Here is a 24,835-nt window from a genome sequence, read left to right as displayed (position 1 = left end):
TTAGAGATGCAATTTTTAAAATCCTCATATATTTCAGGACATTGCCACAGGGGAAAAAGACATACAAAACACATTACATTATTTGCAAAACAGCTTGGCTGTGAGTTTAATATGAATTATGGTGAGACTAGGTCCAGCGTATGAGTTCCCTGAATAATTTATTTCAGGCAGCCCCTAGTGTTGAGAAATAGGAAACTGAGAAAACAACATGCCTGGTCATTGGTTTTGAGAGTCCAGGTTGCAGTAAGCAAATGTGGAAAGAATCAAAGAGAAAGAAAAGGGAGAATCCAGCCAAAGCAGGGGACTTTTTCCAAAATTTTTATTTAAAAAAAGCTTGAAAGACTTTTGCTGTTTTTCTCTGTTTATTTAGCAACTGTCAATCCTATAAACAATAGGAAACTGATTGCTTTTATCTAGCCCTGATGTTTCTTGGGACCCATCTACACAACAAAAATGTGGCAATTGTAGGACCTCACACAATTAGAATAAAGGCAGTCAATAAAGACAAAAAGTGAATTGGACTGAATGAATACAAAGTAAATAAAACAGAGACAAACTGAATTATAATCACTGTACTCAAACCACACATTGAACAAGTTGAAGAACTTGAGGAAATGAAGTCTGGAACCATTAAATCTAATGGATTTCCTGCAGTCAAAGAGGTAGCAAGCAATAAAGGCCAGATGGGGCAAAAGGAGCAATGCAATCTGAATTTGTCAATAATGGCTATTTGTAACACAAATAAACAATAAAAATCTGGACATCTGGAACTCTGACATGGCCTCAGCTTCACTGTTTATGAGTGCTTTTGTTTGTTTTCACCGCTGTCCAAATGACTCGGGGTGCTGAATGAAGATATGCATGTGTGTTTTGGGGGCTCTGAAGGAAGCATGCAGTTGAGAGATGTCACTGGAACAGGAATGGATGTGGAACAGCTTTTGCTTCTCTTCCAAAATAACTTTCCAAGTTTGAGGCAGAACCCCCAAGTTTCCTATCAGGGCCAGCTGAGTTTAACAACTGCTGTCTACAGTTTTGTGAAAATATACCCCAAAATCCTTCAAATGTGAATGATTTAGTTTATACATAAAAAAAAGTATAGTACCTGATAAGACCACTTCAATAAGATCGCCTTCTTGAATATCACCAGCCGTTTTCACCAACTGAAGGATGTTTTCAGAGGTAGGGTCATGGCGAAAAAGCAGGATCTTATCGTACATTCCATAGAAACCACATTCAGGGAACTGAAAATACAAATACCAACAACAGTTTAAAATTCAAAATTCTCCCGAAATAAAAATGAAAATAAAGATAAAAAATAAAATAAGTGAATGTCAAGGCACAACACAAGCTAATTTAAAATGTTCAAAATATCAAAGACATTAAAAAAATTTTTAATGAATCACAAAGTTTATACCAAGAAGACTCCAAACCAGGAGGGAAGAATAGGGGTATCATAAGGACAAGTGGTTTTCTATTTAAAAAGCAAGAAAAAAAGAGACTACAGGATGACACTCGAAGAAGCTGGTTAAGAAATAATATAATAGGTGGGAAGAAATACGTATTTCAAATTAACTATAACAAGCCAATAGTCGGTTTACTATAATTCTACTAGACATAACTGTGACAGTTTTTATGCAAAAAAAAAAAAAAAAAAAAAGAGAGGTCAGTTTGTTTGGGTATTTTCAAAAATAAGAGGTGCTGTAATAAATGTCTTCTCTACGGGCAGAAGTGCTGCTTGGATCCTCTGACACAAGACAGCCACAGAGGAGACAGACCTTCTCTCCCTTCCGCTCCCGCCTGTACTACATTCCAATCAGTCTTTGTACAGCCAGTCAATCCATCTTCTAAGCAATGGGAGAAAAAGGTCCATCTCCACTCATAGGGAGGATTCTCATGAAAACAAATGACCTAGGCTGATGTGGCATCTGAAATGTTTCTTTTCTTGTATATGACATTTCCACATAAAATTGGAGATTATCTTTTATACACTGATATTTGCAATGTAGCAGGAAAAGGTCCAATGTCAGGGAAAGAGAAAATTTTCTTTCTTAGCCCCAGAACTGGTAATGGATCTGACACTTACATCAACATGTATGGGTACAACATCCAGAAATTGATATCTTTTAAAGATAAATAATATTATTAATTCCCTTTTTTCTTATATTCATAAGGGTCTATGTTCATGTAAGCCATCCTATATGAATTCAAAATATATTCATAACACTCTCTTCTTAAGAGTTTGTGCTGACAAGTAGGCTCAAAACTACTTCTGCATGTCACTTAGCAGAGCTTAATTCCTTAAAATAAACAGAACAGCTGAAATGATGTCATTGCTTCCACTATACTAATTAAAAGGCAAAAAAATTAGTTCACTTGTCTTTGAAATGTCTCTAATAATATTAGTAGAACACAAGGAAAATAAAGAAGAAACTAAAATACCATTTTCCTCACCTTAAAAATAATGGAAGGTTCATGTATTATTTTAAAAATCAGCTTTATTTAAGTATAATTTACATGGAATGAAATGAATATGAGTGTATAATTCTATGAGTTTTGACAAACATCAATACCCATGCAACCAAAATCACAATCAAGCTGTGAAACGTTTTCATCAGCCCCAAAAGTTTTATTATATCAATACCACCCACAATCTTTACACTAGGCACAAACCTTCCTGCCACCACAGTTGGTCTGCTACAGAATTTCCTATAAATCTAATCATACACAACATTCTTTCTATGAACCCTTTTCTGGCTGGCTTCTTTTGTTCATTTTGATGGTCTTGAGATTCATTAATACACACTGCATTTTAGATCAATTTCTTTTTTATTATTAATACTTCTTTAAGTGGATTTAGCAGAACTATTTATCTGTTCATCTACAGACATCTTTTTTGTCTCTCATTTGTGGCTATTAGAAACAAAAATGTTAAGAACATTTATATACAAGTTTTTTAGTAGGCATATTTTTTTCATATCAATCAGACAATAACTGCATGTTAGATTTATGTGTTTGTCCACAAGCTATTAACACATGACATTTATTATTGTAGCTTTACAGTAATTTTGGAATTCAGGTACTTTAAGTTCCCCAATTTTTTTCCCTTTTAAGGTTGCTTTGGATATTACAGATCATCTGAACTTCGAAGTACATTTATAAAAACTTTAGTGAAATTAAAAAAAAAGTTTGGATACTTCAAGGACATTCTATTGTATCATAAATATATTTGAAAATTATATTTTAACAATATGGAGACTTTTGTCTTGTTAAAAACAAAATAAATCTTCCTGTTTATTGGTACATCTCTGTTAAATTGAGCTCTGGGTATTTAATATTTTTATACTATAATAAATAGGGTAAAACCAACATGATAGAATTCACACATTTTAGTGTGTAATGATGTGAGTTTTGTAAAATATGTACCACAACCACATGCCACATAAAGCAGACACACCATAGACAAGACATAGGTCAGTTCTCTATCACTTCAAAAGACTTCATGACTATGGTAAGGATTGGATCTCTCTGCCTGACTCTGGCTCCTGACAACCTGTTTTCTGTCACTATAATTTGGTCTTACAAAGAATTTCAGACATGTGGAGTCATACATCCCATGAAACAGAAATTAATCCATGCTGTTGCACGTATCCTTCATTCTTCCTTTTACACTGCTGAGGAATATTGCATTGTACTGGATGCATGCACCAAAGCATGTGTGTCCATTCCTCACCTGAGAGACACTGGACTTAGTTCTACTTTTTGCCTAGTACAAATAAAAGCTGTTATAAGAGTTCATAGCACTTGGTAATGCCAATTACTTTGTTCAGGTTTTCTGAGTTCTACTTTTTAAATTTTTGAGATAATACTGTTAATGTACATTACAATCAAAAGCTTAATGCTCCAGTAAATAACAAGTTTAAGAAGTGAAAAGTAAAAAGACCATATTTCAGTGGGAATACAGGCAAAGGCCATTAAAAAAATGAAAAGAAGCTAATTTAAAAATTTAAAATAACAAATCATGAAAATTTTAGTAGCATATGATTCTTAACAATTTATTTGAGAAAGATATATAACACAGTTTGGCAAAACACTCTATTTGCGGCAATGCTAATATACACAGTGATTACTTGCTTTTTTGTTCTTGTTTCTTCTTTTTTAATTTTAACTTTCACATATATAGGAGAACATGCAGAATTTGTCTTTCTGCGCTCAGCTTATTTCACTCAACCTGATGTCCTCCAGTTGCAAACATCTTGATACAAATGATAGAATTTCATTTTTTAAATAGCTGATTTGATTATTCATATTCAATATACTTAATAGATACAGCACTACTCAGATTTTAGTTTCCCCTCACCAGCTTCAGTAGTATGTTTCTTTCAAGGTTATCTGTCCATTTCAAACAGGCTACCATATTTATGAACATGAAAAGAATCTGATTAGTCATTCCTCAAAAGAACACATATAAATGGCCAACAGGTATATGAATATCATTAATCACAGAGAGATATTACAATCATATATCACTTCACATCTATTAGAATGACTACCAAAAAAGACAAAAAATAAGAAATGTTGCTGAGATAAGATCAGACATGTTCAGGGTGGTATGAACCAGCGTTTTTAAAAGGAGGAAATATGAATGGCCACCACTGACATGAAAACCCACCCAGGATCACACACACACACACACAAAATCCACAATGAAGTATCATCTCGTTAGAATAGCTATTATCTGAAGATCAAAAAAATAATATGAATAACAGGTACCCCAATACATTGTTGATGGGAATGTAAAATGGAACAACCATTATGAAGATAGCATGGAGATTCCTCAGAAAATTTAAAACAAAACAGAGCTACCAGATGATCCAGCTATTCCACTCCTAGTAATATATCCAAAGGTACTGAAAGCAGCATATGAGTTACCTGCACTCCATGGTACTTAAAAAGCAGTTCAACTCACAATAACTAAGATATGGAACCAACATATCCCGTCCATCAACTGTAGCCAAATAAAGAAAGTATGGTCAATACACTTGATAGAATAATATTCATTCACAAAAAATAATAAAATCCTGACGTTTCCAACAAATTGGGGTCAACTGGAGATTATTATGCTAAGTGAAGTAAGGCAGCCCCCAAAAGAAAAATGTCATGTTTTCTCTTATTTGTGGTAGTTAATATACAGATATACTACTATAGTTGTAATGATCTGTGATTATTTTAAACTTTTCTGTATAAGTGAAATGGATAACTTCATTTGATTACTGTTTTAGCACTTGCTTTTACTTCTGATTATTTTTTTTTTACATTTTACTTGGTGAGCTCTATTTACTGGTGCATTCAGCCTTTGACTATAATATAAATTAAAAATATGCTATCTTAAAAATTAACACAGACAGACAAAGGGGAGAGAAAGAAGTATCATTATAAGAACTGTACCTATGAACTACATTTAATCTCTTATCTTTATATTAATTCCATATTAAAATGAGATTTGAATAAAATTATTTATTTATTTGGGAAGTAGAGTTACAGAGAGAGGGCAAGAGGGAGAGAAAGGTCTTCCATCCACTGCTTCACTCCCCAAATGGCTGCAACAGCCAGAGCACCCATAATGATATGCTCACACTGCAGGTGGAGGTTTAACCTACTATTCCACAGTGCCAGCCCCCATATTTTTATTTTTTAAAAAAATATTTTTGAATCACCTTTCAAGATGTGAGGCATTCAAGCCTTACTTGAACACCAAATCCTTTATAATATTGTATCCATGGTTTATAAAAGAAGCGCAACACAGGACATGACATTCAAATGTCAGCAATACAGGGCCAGGGAGAAATGGAATATAGAGATGTCCTTTAAGAAGGAGACATGTAGTTGAGTGTAGATCACACCAGAATTGTGATGAGCTGTCAGAATCTTTGTTTGCTAAGCCTCTTCTTCAATTCCCCACTTGACACTTCCATATTCCAAAATGCTTGCAGAAAATGGCAAAAAAAGAAAAAAATCTGCAAATACATTTAGAGATGTCAATACTCTTTTCTCAGTAATAGAAGCAGTAATAGAAATAGAAAATTACTAAGTATACAGCAAATACGAAAAATGCATAAATCAATCTAACTGATATTTATAGAACTTGCCACCTAACAATTGCAGAATACACATTCTTTTCCAATGCACAGAGAATTTTCATTAAGATTAATCATTTTCTGGGCAATAAAACACCTTAATAAATTTAAAAGTGTCAAACCAGTATGAAGCAGGATCTTGTACCTTAATGCAACTAAAATTGACATCATTGTTATTAACTATATTCTCCGTGTTGTACAATAGGTCTCTTGAATATATTCCTCACATGTAACTCAAATTGTGTATCCTTTGACCAAGATCACCCCAACACCTCCTTGATCTCTAGCCTGTAACCATCAATCTACTATCCATTTCTACGAGTCAACTTTTTTTGTATTCTTACTGAGTAACATCATGTGGAATGTGTTATCCTGTGCCTGGCTTGTTTCACTTAACACTGTCCTCTGAGTTCATCCATGTTCTTGCCAATGACAGAATTTACTTCTTTCTAAAGACTGGATAGTATCTGTGTGTAAATATCATGGTTTCTTCATGCATTTATCTGTTGATAAACAATTAAGGTGGTTTCATATCATGGCTATTGTGATTAATGCTAAAATGAACATGGAAGCACAGGTATCTCTTTGAGATCTGATTTCAATTCATCTGACCATATAGCCAGAAGTCAAATTGCTACATCATATGATAGTTTTTTTTTAAAGTTTTTTGAGAACCTCTATACTGATTTACATAATGACTATACCAGTGCTTATATATCCAGTATTATACATGGGTTCTCTTTTTTCACATTCAGCAACACTGTGTTTTTCAAGACAGGAAGAGTTTACTTTTGACTTGTGACAGTTTCTAACTTAAAGAAATTACTCAGACTTTTTTGGGGGAGCTGACACTGTGGCTTAGTAGGCTAAGCCTCTGCCTGTGGCACTGACATCCCCTACGGGCACTGGTTCACGTCCTGGCTGCTCCTATTCCAATCCAGCTCTCTGCAAATGGCCCAGGAAAGCAGTGGAGAATGGCCCATGTGTGTGGGCCCTTGCACCCATGTGGGAGACCCAGAAGAAGCTCCTGGCTCCTGGCTTCAGATTGGCACTGGGGGTTGTGGGGAGCAACTCGGACTAGACTAAGTTACTGGAATTAAGACTTATTCTATGCATCTGCTTTCCCACAATATGGCGCTGAGAAGGGAAACAGCTTCTACACAGCTGCCTCCAGTTCAACCAATAAACTGTGGGACCTGCTCCTGATTGGAGGAGAGCAGCGTACTCGGCATGTGGGTAGCAGAGTTGGGAGGAGAGAGACGGCATGCACCAGGAACATCTAAGAGGAACATCTATCTGAAGGAACACCTGTGCAGCCCCCGAGAGAGCCGGCCGGCGGTGTGCCGCTCCCCCGCAGAAGTGGGGAATGTGGCAGGGGGAACCGACCTTCCACGGAGGTGGAAGGGTCGGTAGCCAACCCGGGAAGAACCAGCAGCAAACCCAGGGAGGCCCGAGCAGACAGAAGAACAGCGCAGGGTCCTGTGTCGTTCCTCCACGAAGACGGGGAGCGACATAATGGTGCCGTGACTCGGATATGAAGCCTAGGCAGGGTTCAGTGTTGCTCCTCCACGAAGACGGGGAGCGACATAATGGTGCCGTGACTCGGATAGGAAGCCTAGGCAGGGTTCAGTGTTGCTCCTCCACGAAGACGGGGAGCGACAGGGGTCTGTTTTCCAATGAGTGCCTTCATACCCATCTGCTTCCATGGTGCTGTGATCCCTCACTCTCATGTTGGAGCCCTCACCTGATTAACCAAACAGGAGTTTTAAGTTAATGCACAAATTGAAAACTTTTCCTATGAACTCTGATGTACTATGAATTACCTCCATTTATTCAATAATAACATTTTATGTTCATCCATAATTTACCTCATCCACGATTTTGTTGAAAATAAACTTAAAAAACTACTAAATTGGGGCTGGTGGTGTGCCATAATGGGTAAAGCCACTGCCTGAAGGGCCAGCATCCCATATGAGCACTGGTTTGAGTCCTGGCTGCTCCACTTCCAATCCAGTTCTCTGCTATGGCCTGGGAAGACAGTAGAAAATGGCCCAAGTCCTTGTGCCTGTGTGGGAGACCCAGAAGAAGCTCCTGGCTTCAGATTGGCACAGCTCTGGCTGTTGCAGTCATTTTGGGAGTGAACCAGAGGATTTAAGACCTTTTTCTCTCTCTGTCAATGTCTCTCTCTAACTCTGCTCTCAAATAAACAAATAAATCCTTTAAAAAAAATAGGTAGAATAATACCAGTGGTGTGTCACACATATTAAAGATAGTATTTACAGACTAAATTTTCAAAATGGAGATAGTGGTAGGAATGTACATGCAGGCAGTCATGTAATGCATAAATGACTGAACGTGGATGTCCTCTCCCCCACTTTCCCTCTTACTGGCTCCAGACACAGTTGGCCTGACTTCAAACCACCGAGAAACAGGTGGCAGAGCCCCATGCAGCAGGGCACAGACTGAACTCTAGGCTCAGCCTCTCAGGACTGTTGTCATGGCAGTAGAAGCTGAAGGTTCTGCTTTTTCAGGATATACCTTGCTTTTTGAAACACACCAAAAAATGCATAACTGTCTTTGTTAGCAGAAAAATCTTTTCTTTCATGTAACATAACAATCTGCTTGAGTTGAGCTGTACATAAGGTTTCAAAAAATTTGGAAATAATGTCTGGAAGGTGAAAAGTGTAAGAGAACAATGCCTGACAAGGGAAAAGAGAACATATTGGGGGAAAACACTCATGGAACAACATTCCCTAATTTGGTCATAATCATCTGTTTTTATGTGAAGGTGTGTGAGCTTTGAAATCTGAAAACCCTCATTAAACTAAACAGGCTTTCAGAAAGGCTCAGAGGCTTGTAAACTCAGCTGGAGCTTATTACAAGATCAGTCCTGTGTTGCTCAGAGGCTTTGTGGCTGTGAGCGCAAACATGTGAGATAAGTGATTTCAAGCTCTCTCCAAGTTTGAGTCTAACAAAACTGGCCACTGTGAAAATATGGCCAACAATCCCGGCACTGGTCCTAAGCTCTTTAATTCTACCCTATGCTGGAAACCTCTGTGCTGCTGTGTGTATCATTTGGCATTTTTGACCACAGAGCACAATTCACTGTTACATTTCACTATAAATTCATGGCTGGCCAGACAATGTGCTCCAGAGTAGAATAAATACATGTTTTAATGAGCTGCTGAAATGTGAGCTGGCCAACGGGAAAGCTCAGGACCAAAGGGTGCTTTTCCATAGTTGAGGCCAATCACAAAGGGCGAGAAACAAGCAATACAGATCAATCCATGACTGAGTCAAGTGGAAAAAAAGAGAAAAAGAAAGACATAGACCAATTAGGAAATGAATATATTCTACCAATAACACTGAATAACAGGTGAGGATGTAATAAAAGTCTAGAAACTGAATTATTTTGATCAATAACAGAATATAACAGGTACTTGGATATTTCAGTCTTCTCATGGAAGACGATTTCCAAGTCATGTTCCAAGAACTCTTCCTATCAACTAACTGAGCACCAAAAAGGAAACCTGTTAAAGTGACATGAACACTATGAGAAACGGTGACTTGATCAGCCCTCACCCTGACTGTTGATGAGCAGCTTAATATATTATCCCTCTTAGTATTTTTTTTTGTTTGTTCTACTTAATACTTTTGGTTGAATACTGTAATCAATACACAATTCTTCTTAAGTGCTGAAGTGATCGCTGTTAAATATAAGAGTGGGAATAAGAGAGGGAAGAGATGTGCAATTCGGGACATGCTCAAGCTGACTTACCTCAAACGGTAGAGTTAGAAACATGCCAGGGGATTCGAATTCAATCCCATTGAGGTGGCATGTACCAATGCCATCTCACTAGTCCCAGTGATCAATTTCTATTCACAATTGATCGTAATGATAGGACTAAGAACCAAAGGGATCACATAAACAAGACTAGTGTCTGAAAATACTAGCTGATAGAATCAAAAAGGGAGAGAATGATCCAACATGGGAAGTGAGATACACAGCAGACCCATAGAATGGCAAATGTCCTAACAGCACTCTGGCCTCATAATCAGCCCTTAAGGCACGCGGATCCGGCTGAAAAGTCCATGAGAGTATTTCAGGCATGGAAAGCCAAGACACTCTCAGGGAAAAAAAACACCTAAATGAAAGATCTCCACGAGTGAGATCCCAGTGGAAAGAATGGGTCATCAAAGAAGGAGGTACCTTTCTCTGAAGGGAGGAGAGAACTTCCACTTTGACCATGGCCTTGTCTAAATAGGATCAGAGTCAGTGAACTCAGGGGGCTTCCATAGCCTTGGCAGCTCATGACAAGAGCCTAGAGTGATTACTGATGCCATAAACAAGAGTGTCAATTTGTTAAGTCAACAACAGGAGTCACTGTGCACTTACTCCTCATGTGGGATCTTTGTCCTTAGTGTGCTGTACATTGAGATTTAATGCTATAACTAGTACTCAAACAGTATTTTTCACTTTATGTTTCTGTGTCGGAGCAAACTGTTGAAATCTTTACTTAATGTATGCTAAACTGATCTTCTGTATATAAAGAGAATCGAAAATGAATCTTGATGTGAATGGAAGGGGAGAGGGAGTGGGAAAGGGGAGGGTTGCGGGTGGGAGGGACGTTATGGGGGGGAAGCCACTGTAATCCATATTCTGTACTTTGGAAATTTATATTCATTAAATAAAAGTTAAAAAAAAAGAACTCTTCCTATCCATAATAATTAGGGCCATGACTGGTCACCCATAATGAGCAAAGGAATTTTAAAAGTGCTATCATTTCCTAACTTGGCCAAAACACCCACTAAGTGTTATTCCAGCAGTACAGGGAGGAGAACAGAACAAATGTGATCAACTATTCTACAAGAGTCACTAAAATGTTGGATGAAAAGGTCTCGGGGCTCCCCTTGGTGGAGCTACACCTTATTGGCTCCAACATCCAGCTACTATCAGCAGGCAAGGTCTGTCATCGGAAAGCTTTTCTGAGAGCAGTAATGTTTGAGTTTACCAGATCAGACAAGAGAACCCAAAGAGCAATCCTATACTTGAATTATTAACTAGAACCTAGGAAATTCTTCATAACCCTCAAAATTGAAAAAAAAATTCTAGTAACAAACTACGAAAACTTAAGTATCTCAATAAAAAAAAAAAAAACAGAGAATTGGGTGATTATTATGTACAAAAGCACATCAAAAAGATTGTGGAAAACATAATTAAAAGGTATGTTTATGGGGTAGGCATTGTGGCACAGTGAGTTAAGCCACACCCTTCATCAGAGTGCCAGTTTGAGTTCCAGCACCTCTGTTTTCATATCCAGATTCCTGCTAATTGCATAGTGGTAAGGAGCAGACGATGACCACTGCCCCCAACATGGGAGACCCAGATGGACTTCCAAACTCGTGACTTCAGTTTGGCCCATTCCTAGCTGTTGCAGGCACGTGGAGAGTGAAGCAGAAGATAGAAGATCTCTTACTTTTCTATGGTTTCTCCTTTTCTCCTTCTCTATCTCTCTTATTTGTGTGTGTCACTATGCGAGTAGATGAAAATAAAGAAACATTTTTAAAAAGCTTATACTGGTGCAAAAATTTAATGCACACTTTTTTCAGGATATGCATTTTCCATGAACTTCTTGAATACTCTTTGAATATACCACTACAGCTAGAACAAAAAAAAAAAAAGTAAGACACTTCAAGTCCACCAAAAGCATGAACACTGTAGTTTCACTTAGAAGTGCAAGTTATAAAGTGTAAATAAAAGTGGGGGGTAGTAAATAATCTGTATTATTTGGAGGCACATTTCTGAAATTTAAGCTCTTTTATTTGGTGATTTCATATCTACAAAAGAAGGCACATAAAGTCACACTATGAGTACATAGCTATAAACTAGTCTCTCTAATGTTAGGAAACACAAAACTGAAAAAAAAATTTTAAAACAAAACTTTTTTCTTCTCTCTCTTCTTTTGTTCTCCTTTTCTCCTACACCCTAATACTACCTACCTCCACCCCCACGACACACATCCTTGCCAAGCTAGGCAGATGAATGGTGTTAATTATACAATAATCAAACACCACCATCAAAAAATAGGCTTTGCTGTGTCTCCTCTTGGCAACGTTAATTACAGGTTACTGGTCTAATTATTGAACACCTAGTTCAAAATATCTGATTCATGAAGATAAATTTTTGAAGTCTGTTTTCATAAAATACTTTAAAACATTTGAAAAACACCAGTTTTAGAAACGATAAAGACCATACAATACCTAAGCAGGTTGAAATAAGAAGATTCAGAATAGGTGTTTGTTTCAGAGGTTAAGACGCTGCTTGGAACACCCACAATCCATACTGAAGTGCCTGCGTTGAGTCAGTCCTGGCCACTCTGCTTATGATCCAACTTCCTGCTATTGCACATCTGGGGAGGCCGCTAGTGATGGCTCAAGAATGTTGGTACCTGCCACCCATATAAGAGACCCAGATTTCATTCCCAGCTCCTGGTGTCTCTGCCTTTCTCTTTCTCTCTCTCTCTCTCTGTCTCTCTCTCTTTCTCTCTCTCCCCCTCTTCCCTCTCCCTCTCCCTCTGTGTCTGCCTTTGAAATAAAGATCAATTAATAAATGTGTATTTTGCAAAAGAAAAAAGATTCATTATACATTTCCAAATCCATGCAAAACAGCCAACCATTTACTGCAAAGCTAGTAACAGACACTGTCTGCTCTTCTGGGTCGTGGGCTGCTGTCCACATGCAGGTAACTGCCAATCACACTTCATGTATTGTTCCCTCTGCAGTTCTTTCTTGCACCCAAGTACCTGCAATCCCATGACTCTACTCCACAATGTCTCCTTTGAAATGGATGGCTAACATCAGATGTGTATCAACTCCAGAAGTCTCTTAAGTCCAAATTTAGAAACACAAAAGTCAATCTAGTTAGTCCTCTTTTCTCATCTGTATCACCAAAAAAATATTTTTCTCACTCAAGACAGGAATTTAACTTAGTCTACACTTGCTTTCCTCAGGAGAGATCTAAAATCTGATCCATATTTTATTTTCTGCTTATATCTTTTTCTACTTAGCCACTCTCCTTTTAAGCTTATAATTCCATTGTTTAAAAAATAATTTTTATTCATAATTTTAAATGTTGACCTTTAACTTGAATACCCCTTTCCTGAATTAGAGCATAGAAAAACAAAGGTACTTGAAGTAAAGTATGAGTATTTTAATCAAAGAGAAGCGTGCTTATTATTTTCTGAAATTAAAGTTTACATTAAATGTGAAATGATATGGATTCTGGTGATCAAATTCTATAGTCTCTTATACTACAGAACTTAAAAACATGCAAATAATCTGAACTTACTTCACTTTTGGAAATAAAGCTAACTATAAATGTTTCTTCCTTGTGCATATAAATATATTGATGTTTTATATCAAATATTATTTTAAAAGTAATAAATTATATGCTGATCTCTAAGGCAGCAAATAGCAGAGGTAACTCTATATGATGCTTAACTCTGGGCAGAAGCTTTTCTTCTACTTTAACTAATATGTGATCTACTAACAAGAAAAAAGCAATAAGAAATGGCTTACTAGATCAACTCTAATGCAGCAACTTCTGTGTATGGATGTCCAGAGGTAATTTAAATCACTATTTTGTTGTATATAATTTTTTGTTTTAAAATAAATGTTCATATTAAGCAACTGCAGGTGGTAATAATTAATGAGAGTTCGGCACTGCTGTGTAAGAACATACTACCTTGCAGTATACCTTGACAGATTCCTAGTTTGGAATAGGGATTAGAATTAACACACTCTGAAATTACTCGCACAGCAGTGATTAAATGCATGGGTGCTCAGCACAGAAACGAAAAAATGCTCCTTAATCTGTCTCAATATGAGTAAAACTGTCATGATCGTACAGAGGTTTTTTTTTTCTTTTTTTTCTTTTTTTTTTTTTTTTACATTTCATAAGGTTCCTTGTTTATTACTTTAATACACTAAAAACAGTGGGTGCATGTACTCGATAAATTGAAAAATCTGACAGTAACTAAAAAAGTTATTAACCAAAAGTTCAGAATCATTGACTTTTGAGAAGAAAAACTTCCAGAGATAAATGCCTTCTCATTTAGAGATGACTAAATGGATGTCCAGAACATATTAAGGATTATCCTATCTTCCATACATTCATGAATAAATCACATTATAAAAGAGAACTATGTATGGATTTCAGAAGCACCAAAATAAACTTGTTTCATTTTTCCAAACTTTTAAAAGTACCCACATGTTCAAAGTGGCAGTGCTAGAGCAAGGGCTAGAAACCAAGGCTCCTGGATCATGTTCCCTGATCTTTCCACTCAGTCCTGCCTCTCAGAAAGGAAGTATGGGGAGAATGGCCCAAGGCCCGGCAAACAGTGATTCAGAACTAAAATCCCTGAGGACCTTTCTTTGCCAGAAAGCTCCAGACTTTGGCTTACAGTTTTCGGAATTTGAACAAAACCAAAGTAAGTGACTTAAGGAGATTTGGGGCAACTGTTCCCTCGAAATCTGAGGTTCTTACTAGAAGACAAATCATTAAAGGGGTGAGAGCACTGAGGAGCCTACTACATGCTGGCGGGCGTCAGAATGGATAACAAACAGGAAGAGAGACATTGGTTAAGGTCATTCAGACAGAGGACGATTAGTATTACAAACCCCATGCTCAACAGATTTTTGTATTATAAGTGAAATGTAATTAATATTAATAGAATTATTGATGCTTTCTCTAAAAGGAAATATTTACACATCCCTGAGTAATACATTTGAAAAGGTTTTTATTAAAATTTCTAATTTAAAATGGAAAATAAAGTACACTCCTCTCCTATTTAGACTATATACATATATGTGTGTGTGTATATATATATATATATCTGACTAGCATCTTCATTAATGACGATAAACAACTCTATTTAGTACTACAGGTTGCACTTGTATTTCAGATGAAGTATAATTTTAAAATAAATTAAAAGTAAAAATTAACATATGTGTATAGTTGAAAGTAAATTTTGACATTTATATATAACATTTAACAAGTATATAGAATGATAAGAAAATGTTACTGTTTATGGCACAGATGTAAACAATATTTATGTAAACTTTAAAGATGGCACTAAAACTCAAGTAGTTATGGAACTACAGTTTGCTAAACTATGAATATCAAGTTTGTTTGTTTTTGTTTATAAAGATTTATTTTATTTATTTGAAAGAGTTACAGAGATAGGTAAAGGCAGAGAGAGAGAGAGAGAGAGAGAGAGAGAGAGGTCTTCCATCCAATGCTTCACTCTCCAAATGGCTGCAACGGCTGGAGTTGCACCTATCTGAAGCCAGGAGCCAGGAGATTCTTCCAGGTCTCCATGCAGGTGCAGGGGCCTAAGGACTTGTGCCATCTTCTACTGTTTTCCCAAGCTATAGCAGAGAGCTGGATGGGAAGTGGAGCAGCTAATACTCTAACCAGCTCCCATATAAGATGCTAGCACTGCAGGCAACAGCTATACTGGCTACACCACAGAGCCAGCCCCAATAAATCATTTTTTAAAATTTCAAAAAATCAATCATCGGGGTGGACATTGTGGCAGCATAGGTTAAGCCACAGCTTGTGATACTAGCAGTCCATGTCAAAGTGCCTGTTCTGGTCCTGGCTGCTCTACTTCCAATCCAGCTTCCTGTTGATGCACCTAGAAAGGTAGTGGAAGATGCCCAAATACTTGGGTTTGTGTCGCCAATGTGGGAGACCAGGACAGAGTTCATGACATGTAGCTTCAGCCTGGCCCAGGCCTGGATGTTGCAGCCATTTGGTGAGTGAACCAGCAGATGGAAGATCTCTTTCTTTCTCTGATACCCTCCGGATCTAAGTCTCTGTCTCTGTCTCTCTCTCTCTCTCTCTCTCTCTGTCCCACTCCCTCCTTCTTTCTCTCTTGCTCTTTCTCTCTTGCTCTGCCTTTCAAATAGTAAAAATCTTTTTAAAAGATCAATCTTCATTGAAATAAATAAACAATCTTGTTTTAAACTCTCAGGTTCCAACATGTCTGATTTTTGCTGAATGTATTTTATTCTAACTAATGATCTTTTAAAAAATTATTTGATAGATTTAATTGTATGTAATCACAGGAAAATAACATCATTAGAGAAGTGTTCAGGAGAAATGAGAATTGCCTGGGTTATGTCCCAGTTCAGAAATACAGACCTGGATACTAGGGAATAGTCTGGAGATACAACACTTTATTCACACCATCTGAATTATAAACCAAAAACAAACAAGGAATGCATATGGGCAGTGTCTTTCGAAATGGCACTGGAAAGCTGATGCTTTAAATCCAGCCATTGTGGGGCAAACTCATTCACTCACCTAAATCAACATAGCACACCTAATACACATTTCTGTACTCAGGAGACATGGGAACAGACATCTCATACCACAGCTGCTCATAGGCATTCATTCAGTCAATAAATACTGAGCAAATACTAACAAAACAAGACCCAACAGCTTTTCCTCATGATATGCACTGTATAAATATGAGGAGGTTGTATAAGGAGGGGAGCAGAAGTAGAACAAGAGAAGGGCAACATATATTAAATGGGTCATCATACAAATGAAGTACAATAACAAAGTGAAACAAGTACTACAAAGAAATGAAGCATCCTGTTAAGAAAGAAAGCATGTAACCGATGAATATGACCTAGACAGGGAGTCAGGAAACACCTCTCAAAGAAATGACATTTCAATTCAGCTCAGATGCTAAAAATGTAGTAACTTCAGATGGAGGGTGAGAGAAGTTCCAGGTACAATAAGCATCTAAGCAAAAATCTTATATAGTTTTGTTATTCTGATAAATGGTGCTAAGTCTCTTGATTAAGGAGAGAAAAAATATCACTGGCTCCCACAGAACATCTCTTCACATGCTATGGTAAACCACAGAGTACAATGCCTGCCAGGATCTGCTTTGTGGCTGTGACACCACAAGTTCATATGAACTGCTCATTCATATAAGTCTCAAGCCCTAGATTTGATTCAGTTTTTGAACTGACATGTCCTAAAGGAGATGTATCTGTGCCATGAGCAGCTCTATAAAAATAAGGTTTGAAACAAGTTTGGCAAAAGTGACATACACTACCCTCCTGTTAAAAATTCAACAAAAGCATTATCATAATTAATGTCAATATGTATATATGCATATAAGTCATCTTTGGTATCTGTGAGAAATTGGCTCCAGGACCCCGTGAGGATACCAAATCTTTTATATAAAATGTAAAAGGCACTCAAGTCTCTTATATTAAATAGCTGAGTATTTGCATATAACCTACACACACCCTTTAGTATATTTCAAATCATTTGTACATTATTTATGCACTACCTAATACCATGCAAATGCTACATAAATAGTTGTTATACTGTATTATTTAGGAAATGACAAACATATTCAATACAGAAGCAATCTTTTCAGGACTGAAAAGCAGAGCTGGCACTGTGCTCACTTGGTTAATCCTCCACCTGCAGCACCAGCATCCCATATGGGCACCGGATTCTAGTCCCAGTTGCTCCTCTTCCGGTCCAGCTCTCTGCTATGGTCCAGGAAAGCAGTGGAGGATAGCCCAATTGTTTGGGCCCCTGCACCCATATGAGAGACCAGGAGGAAGCACCTGGCTCCTGGCTTCAGATCAGCTCAGCTCCGGCCATAGCGGTCATTTGGGGAGTGAACCAATGGAAGGAAGATCTATCTCTCTCTCTCTCACTGTCTAATTCTATCTGTTAAATAAAAAAAAAAAAAAAAAAAAAGGCAGAGTTAGAGAGAAGGAGAGAGAGAGAGAGAATGAATTTTCCATCTTCTGGTTCATTCCCCCAAATTCCTGCAACAACCAAAGCTAGGACAAGTTGAAGCCAAGAACCTGGAATTCTATTTGGGTCTCCCATATTGGTGGTAGTGACCCAAATACTTGAGTCATACCCTGCTGCCTCCCAGGGTACATACGGGGCAAGCCTGAACAATAGTGTTGGGATGTAAACCTAGGCACACCAATATGGGATATGGGCATCCCACGGGGACCTAACCACTGTACCAAACTCCTACCCCTTTAGAATATTTCTGATACATGCTTGGTTGAACTGATAGATGCATGGAGGGCTGACTATGTACTTATATTTATTTATGAATTGATTGATTGCCTCCTAGAACCATTGTGGAGATTAAAGAAACAAACATATGCAAAGAAATTAAAGCTTTTCTGTTTTTTGGCCTTTCTTTTGCCAGTGGGTGCCTTGCTGCTGCAACCTGCCCCATGCTTCCTGGCCTAGACGCTCCTCTACGTGGCTGGCTCCTGGTACTCGGTATGAATCCACATTTACCTCTCTTACACACAGGGCCCTCATTCTCCTTTGTATCTCTTTCACTGAATAAAAGCTTAAAATCTAAAAAAAAAATTAAAATAGGCCCAATCTTACAGTAAATGCTTTAGTGTCTGTTGTTTGTACAGGCAATCATGACCTTGAGAATGTTTTCAATGTCACTCTATTCTCGATAAGAAGAAGGTTCCAGATAAGGAACAACACAGTCACATCCATCAGGCAACTGAGTGTTCTCCTGTTTCTGTTCGGTTCCTATAGCTTTAATACAGCTCAGAGCCAGGTGCTAGAAACCAAAAGGCTAAAGAGTAAGGCTTCCTTAACTTCTACTTTTGTGAATTTTCTGATACATATATTCACTATAGCTTTATAGCTTATTTTTCTTCAAACTAATCTTTATTTGGTAAAGTTGAATAATTAAACATTCTTAAAAACTCCCCTTTACTTATTAATGTTATGAAATTTTTACGTTAGTTTCATGTACCATGGTAGAACCAAGCAAGGGGCCACAGATCGGGATTCTGGCATGGATAGAGTGGAATTTCATTGTTCTCATTTATGCTGCTAATGATACTTTGGTTCCATGGATAAAAATCTCATTTCCTGAAAGCCAGTTCCCCAAGGAGCTGGTGTATTTTTTTCTTCTTTGTACTGATAAGCAGGCAGTGCATCTGATTTAAAGGGGCAAAATGAAAACAATTCTCTCATTTACTTTGATGTTCTCCAAGATAGGAAAGAATTTCTTCTCCCCTTGTAAAATGCTAAACGGTTTCTGGAAAGAATGCTATAGTATGTGAGAAAGTCAGGGGAGCCAAAGATAATAAAACCACCTGCCACACCACCAGAAGTAACTTTTAATATTTTTGGTCTTTCAGTTTACCTCCAAGTAGCTAGATTCCTTAGCTGAATTTACAGTCAATGAATTGGATCCTACCTGCAAAGACTTTTCTAAGGCTGTATTAAAAAGGATATCTGCAAAGAATCTAGATGACTTGTGATCTTGATTCAGGTTACTAGGTCATAGAGGAACATACTACATTTCCAGAAAAGCTAACAGATGGTCTGCAGTCCCTATAAGCAGATATAATTTAGAAAGAGAATAAGTGTACAACAGGCTAATTCAGCCTCTTCTAGACTGAAAGAAAAAGTAGTCTTCACCTGTTTGTGTTCTTTAATTTAGGGTACAGTAAAAATGGATATTATGGTGAAACGTGTCTTGCATAAAATGGCTTAATCCCTTTCATTTCCATACATATCATCTATATACTAAGTTGAATGAAAAATTATATTTTAAAAAGTAAAACAATGGGAGCTAACCTGCCAATAGCTATACTAATATCCATCACATAAATTATTCCAGAAGTTGTCTGTATTTGTATTTTATTGGATATCTGGTGATACAGTAGTAAAGAATAAAAGGAGCTTCCCCCATCATGGAGATCTGAGATGTGCTGCCTGTTTTTTCTACCTAACATCTGTGATCTTCATGGACTTACTACAGAAAATCTCCAGAAAGCTAGCTTCCTGACATTGCTCACCCTTTGTATTTCTGTGATACAATTTGCTTATAATCAGCAGACAGTTAAGGCAGTGTGAGAAATGTTTGAAGCAAGGCATTTTGAGAGAAATTTCTATTTTTTTTAATGAGAGTATAATAAAATCCGCTAGAGAGAAGTCTGGTTTACAACTGAGCAATCTGGACCCTCTGAATAGGCCAACAACTGGGAGTTGTCAAAAATTTCTATTGTACTACAGAAGCCACAGAGAGTAAAAGGAGGTTAGCTGCCTGTCACGTCATGGAGGTTGCTGTTGCACTAATTCATATGCCTTTTTTCTGAGACGGAAAGGACACATATGAAAAAATTAAAATGGAAATCTGTGAGTTAAACATTTCATTCAAATACACATGCACATGTGCACATAAGCACACACACATAGAGTGAAAATTAATTGTAGTTTAGAAAATCAGAAAATAAAAACACAAAGGAATTTGTTATCTTGCTCCAAACTCGCAGAAAATAAAATCTATTAGTTGAGACCAGAACATGTTAAGAATCAGAACATCTTGCCTTTACAGAACTTCAAACACAACAATCAAAGTTCAGATTGCTGACAAAAGAGTGAAGCTATGTTGCACTCTGAATTCCACCCCCCAGGCACAGCAACACTCCTCATTTATCCTCACCAGGAGGGCTGCCTGCCCAGCCTCAGCCTGTCTTCAACCAACGTCACATTGCCAGACTCCACAGGCAACTTGCAGTCCTCAGGAACATCTCAGCTGCCACTGGCCAGATGGACCATTCCCTCCTTCTAACACACTTTCTGCTCTAAATTTCTAAAGAGCAAACTTTCCAATTCTTTTTCTCCTGACTGGCTGTATCTTTTCTATCATTATTACTGAATCATCCCCTTTCCAATCCCTGGACAGATGTTGGGTGTTCAGGGCTCCATCTTCAGAACGTTCCCTGTTTATATTTATCCTCATATCCTCGAGGATCTCTTCTGTCCCCAGGTTGTAAATGCCATCTATACTCAGGTGCCACAATTTCTTCTCTTTATTGTCGGCTTCCCCCTGAAAGAAACCGCCATTTATCTGCTACTCAACATTTTTGTTAGATACAGAATGTCACAATTAAAATGTGTGGTGACACAACTCTTACATTATATCCCCCACACACCCTTCCTTTTTGTTCCTCATCCCAAGAAATGGCACCATCTTCCAGTTGTTCAGGTAGAAAACTCCTAGCATTATCTTTACATTTTCTCTTTATTACTATATTTTTCATCCATCAACAAAGCCTGTTCCCTATACATTAAAAGCACAATAGGGGAATTCTTCTTAAAGTGAGTGAGAAAAAAATTAATTATAAGTTTATTTTTGGGCAATAGATTTTGCCACCCATACATAATTTTGTTAGAATATGAATTTTCTGTTAACTTTTGAAGATCCCTTGTATACTCCAAATCCAAAATTTGTTGCCATCTCTATTGCTCTCATCCTAGTCCAAATCTCTCCCTCAAACCCTAATGACTACACAAGCCATCTGCCCCTGCGCTTACACCTCCATTACTTTGCAAGCAGAAACTGGAGTCACCCCTTTAAATATATGTCAGATGCAAGTCTTCCAGTGGCCTCCCTTCACATTTAGGGTTAGACAAAGGTCTAAAGGCCCACAGGTTCTCACTCACAAGTATCTCAAAGCCTTCAACTTCTTCCACCATTCTTCCTCTGCTGTGGCCTCCTACTGTTTTTCAAGTAAATCATAAGCACTTCTGTCTCAGGGCCTTTGTACCTGTGCCCCTCCTCCACTTCAGTACACTGTTCCCCAATATCCACATGGCTAATTTCTCATTTAGTTCATGTCACTTCCTTAGCCTTTCCTCCTCCACCTAGAAATAAAATAGCAGCTCCCCTAAGTCATTTTTTAAGTCCTGCATCCTTTTACTTTGGAGAAATCATGACTACCTGAAATTCTATGATACATTCATCATTTTAAAAATTTACAACAACTAGGGGCCGGTGCCGTGGCTCATTTGGTTAATCCTCCGCCTAAGGTGCCGGCATCCTGTATGGGCACCAGGTTCTAGTCCCGGTTGCCCCTCTTCCAGTCCAGTTCTCTGCTGTGGCCCGGGAAGGCAGTGGAGGATGGCCCAAGTTTTTGGGCTCCTGCACCCGTATGGGAGACCAGGAAGAAACACCTGGCTCCTGGCTCCTGGCTTCGGATTGGCGCAGCGCCAGCCATAGCAGTCATTTGGGGAGTAAATCAACGGAAGGAAGACTTCTCTCTTTCTATCTCTCTCTCTCTCTCTCTCTCTCTCTAACTCTACCTGTCAAATAAAAAAGAAAAATTAACAACTACCCTATAAGCTCCATTAACTCCAGGACATTTTCCATGAGATTCACTAGTGTTATCTCAAGAGTCTAGAACAAGTGCCTGGTACACAGTATGCACTCAATATACAATGCTGAGCAAATGAATACATTAGTCATATGAAGGTGAGTTCTTTCATCTCACAGAAGTACTAGAGTAATTACCTACACAAGCAGAACTGCAATCAAACTTATCATTCTTAATGGAAGACATCTGCGAAAATGGTACCTAGCTCTCTGTGGGTTTGAAGAAATGGTCTCTTCATCTTCCAAGTCCACAACTCAAACACTTCAATGACCTGTATTTACTAGGACACTCTGTTCCCCATTGACTCTTAAAATAAAAGCCATCTTTATTTTTAGAAACCAGGATTTCCTCTCCCTGCGGAGGCTACAGCGCAGACACATTTGAACTCTCTGGTGTTTACGGTGACTGGCAGACGGCTCACATCAGTGAAGCACGTTTCCCCAGGGTGGAACCTCCAGACCTCTGAGGGCCTCGTGTTCCTTTTCTGTGCCACTGTGTGAACTTTCTTGATCGCCTTATCAGATTATCTTGATTTTATCACTTCTAGAAATCTTTAGTTAAGCAAGGAAAACTGAATGTGCTTATTCAAAAAACAAAAATCAACAGATAACCACACAGCCTTGGCTCAGTTCTGCACCATCTCTCATCAATCAACATTCTCCTCTCTGCCAGTCACTCTTTTCAAGAACCTGCACCACCACACATAGCTGACCTCAGGGACTTTGTTCCTACTGTTCTTTTGACTGGTACAGTGCATTGGAACACATCTTCAACTGGTTCTAGTCCATGCCTAATATTCTAATATTACTTACCTCATCACACACATGTGTTGTCGCTCTCATTGCTAAAAGGTGATCTCAATGTGAACAGCAAGTATTTGCATTTGGTTCACTGCTGTAGATCGGTACTCAGGACATGGCCAGGCTCAGAGCACACAGTCATCAAATGCCTACTCAACAAATAGTGTATTTTATCATCCCTTCCCAGTTGTGCCCATTATTCATTGAATAAATGTTCATTAATTTCAAAGCCTAATATGAGTAGGCTATTATGACACTTAACTTTAGAATATAATTTCATTTCTCAGTTATGAAAAGTTTCCCTTTGCTGATTTGGACATTATTGGAATATACATAAGTATTACTTAGAGCTAACAATGATATATTTCATTAACTTGTGAACTGATATATTTTAGGCATCTATGGTTTTGTTCCACTACTTCTCTGGAATAATTCCATACTTGCATTCTGTAAGATTCTATTGCCAATATATATAAATAATTTCATACAAGCAGCTTCAAACAAATGTAGTTTTTTTAAATTATAATTCTTCCTAAAATACATATACCAAAAGTACTTTATTTTATATAATGCTTCTATGGGCACTGTGTAATCTCACTTCTTGAATATTATTGGCAATATCTGCCCAATAGAAAATATTCTGATTCTAGTAATAAGCTGAGTTACAGCATATAAATGATTGACATATATATGTTATGATTTTTGGATTTCAAAATATCTAGGGAGACATAAATTGAAATCTCAATTACTAAGCAAAATGCATATTAAGCAAATTAAATATAAAGTAAATAAATTAAGCAAACACATATGACTATATTTACATGATCTGGGAATGTCCTTTTGAATCAGATAAGACAAAAACCTTTCAGGTTCAACATGGCAGCTGAAGAATAAACATTAACATTTTGTGTCTACAAATGCTATTGAAACAACAAAATCATAAGGCAATTTAATTCATTTTACCTCTGAATATGACAGTGAAGAAAACCATCAATGGACCAAAGTTTTTAGCAAACATCAAAAGACAGAAATCTGATGGAACAGATCTCACACAGGCCCTCACCTCCCCAGAGCTTATGCTTACTTGGAAACTATCATTTCCCTCAGCATAAGCTTCTAGGAAACAGCATCAGGTCTGCATCATTCCCTACTGTATCCTCCACACCCAGGACAGCATACCAGTCACATAATAGGTGCTCAGTAAATATATTTCTATTGAATTACTAACAGCCATCAATACAAAATAAAAAAAAATAAATCAACATAATCATTTTAATGTACTATGCCACCTTTAAAATTCAGTGCCTCTCCCACATTAAATTCTCAATAAATATGTCTGACTGAAGGAATAAATGAATGCATGGTGAAAAATGAAACCCATACAGTTAAGAGAAATCTGCCATGAGGTTCCAGTAAGTGAAACAGAAGGTCATAAAACTGTGTAGACAACAGAGTCCTTATTCTGCTTATTAAAAATGCATTAGTAGAAAAAGTACTTGATAAGAAAACAAAAATATTAACTGTAGATACGCCTAGAATAAAATTATGAAAGACTGTATTATGTTTTATGCCTTTCTGTACTTTTCAAACTCCCCACCACACATATGGAATCCCTTTGTAATTAAGAGGATGTAAGGAGCT

General features: G+C 37.5%; 1 protein-coding gene across 2 annotated transcripts in view; it reads right to left on the bottom strand.

Moving 5' to 3' along the window:
* PRKD1 (protein kinase D1) overlaps positions 1 to 24,835 on the bottom strand; it is a 358,025-nt gene that overhangs the window by 140,039 nt on the left and 193,151 nt on the right. For both annotated transcript variants that reach the window (XM_051822738.2, XM_051822739.2), the window contains exon 2: positions 1,103 to 1,241. In XM_051822738.2, the coding sequence (XP_051678698.1) occupies positions 1,103 to 1,241 (139 nt within the window). The remainder of the gene's footprint in view (positions 1 to 1,102; positions 1,242 to 24,835) is intronic.

This window comes from Oryctolagus cuniculus, chromosome 12, assembly GCF_964237555.1.
Source record: "Oryctolagus cuniculus chromosome 12, mOryCun1.1, whole genome shotgun sequence".
In the NCBI taxonomy this organism is placed as follows: Eukaryota; Metazoa; Chordata; class Mammalia; order Lagomorpha; family Leporidae; genus Oryctolagus; species Oryctolagus cuniculus.
The sequence above is the reverse complement of the archived record's forward strand: the minus strand, read 5'-3'. Positions and strand labels throughout refer to the sequence as shown.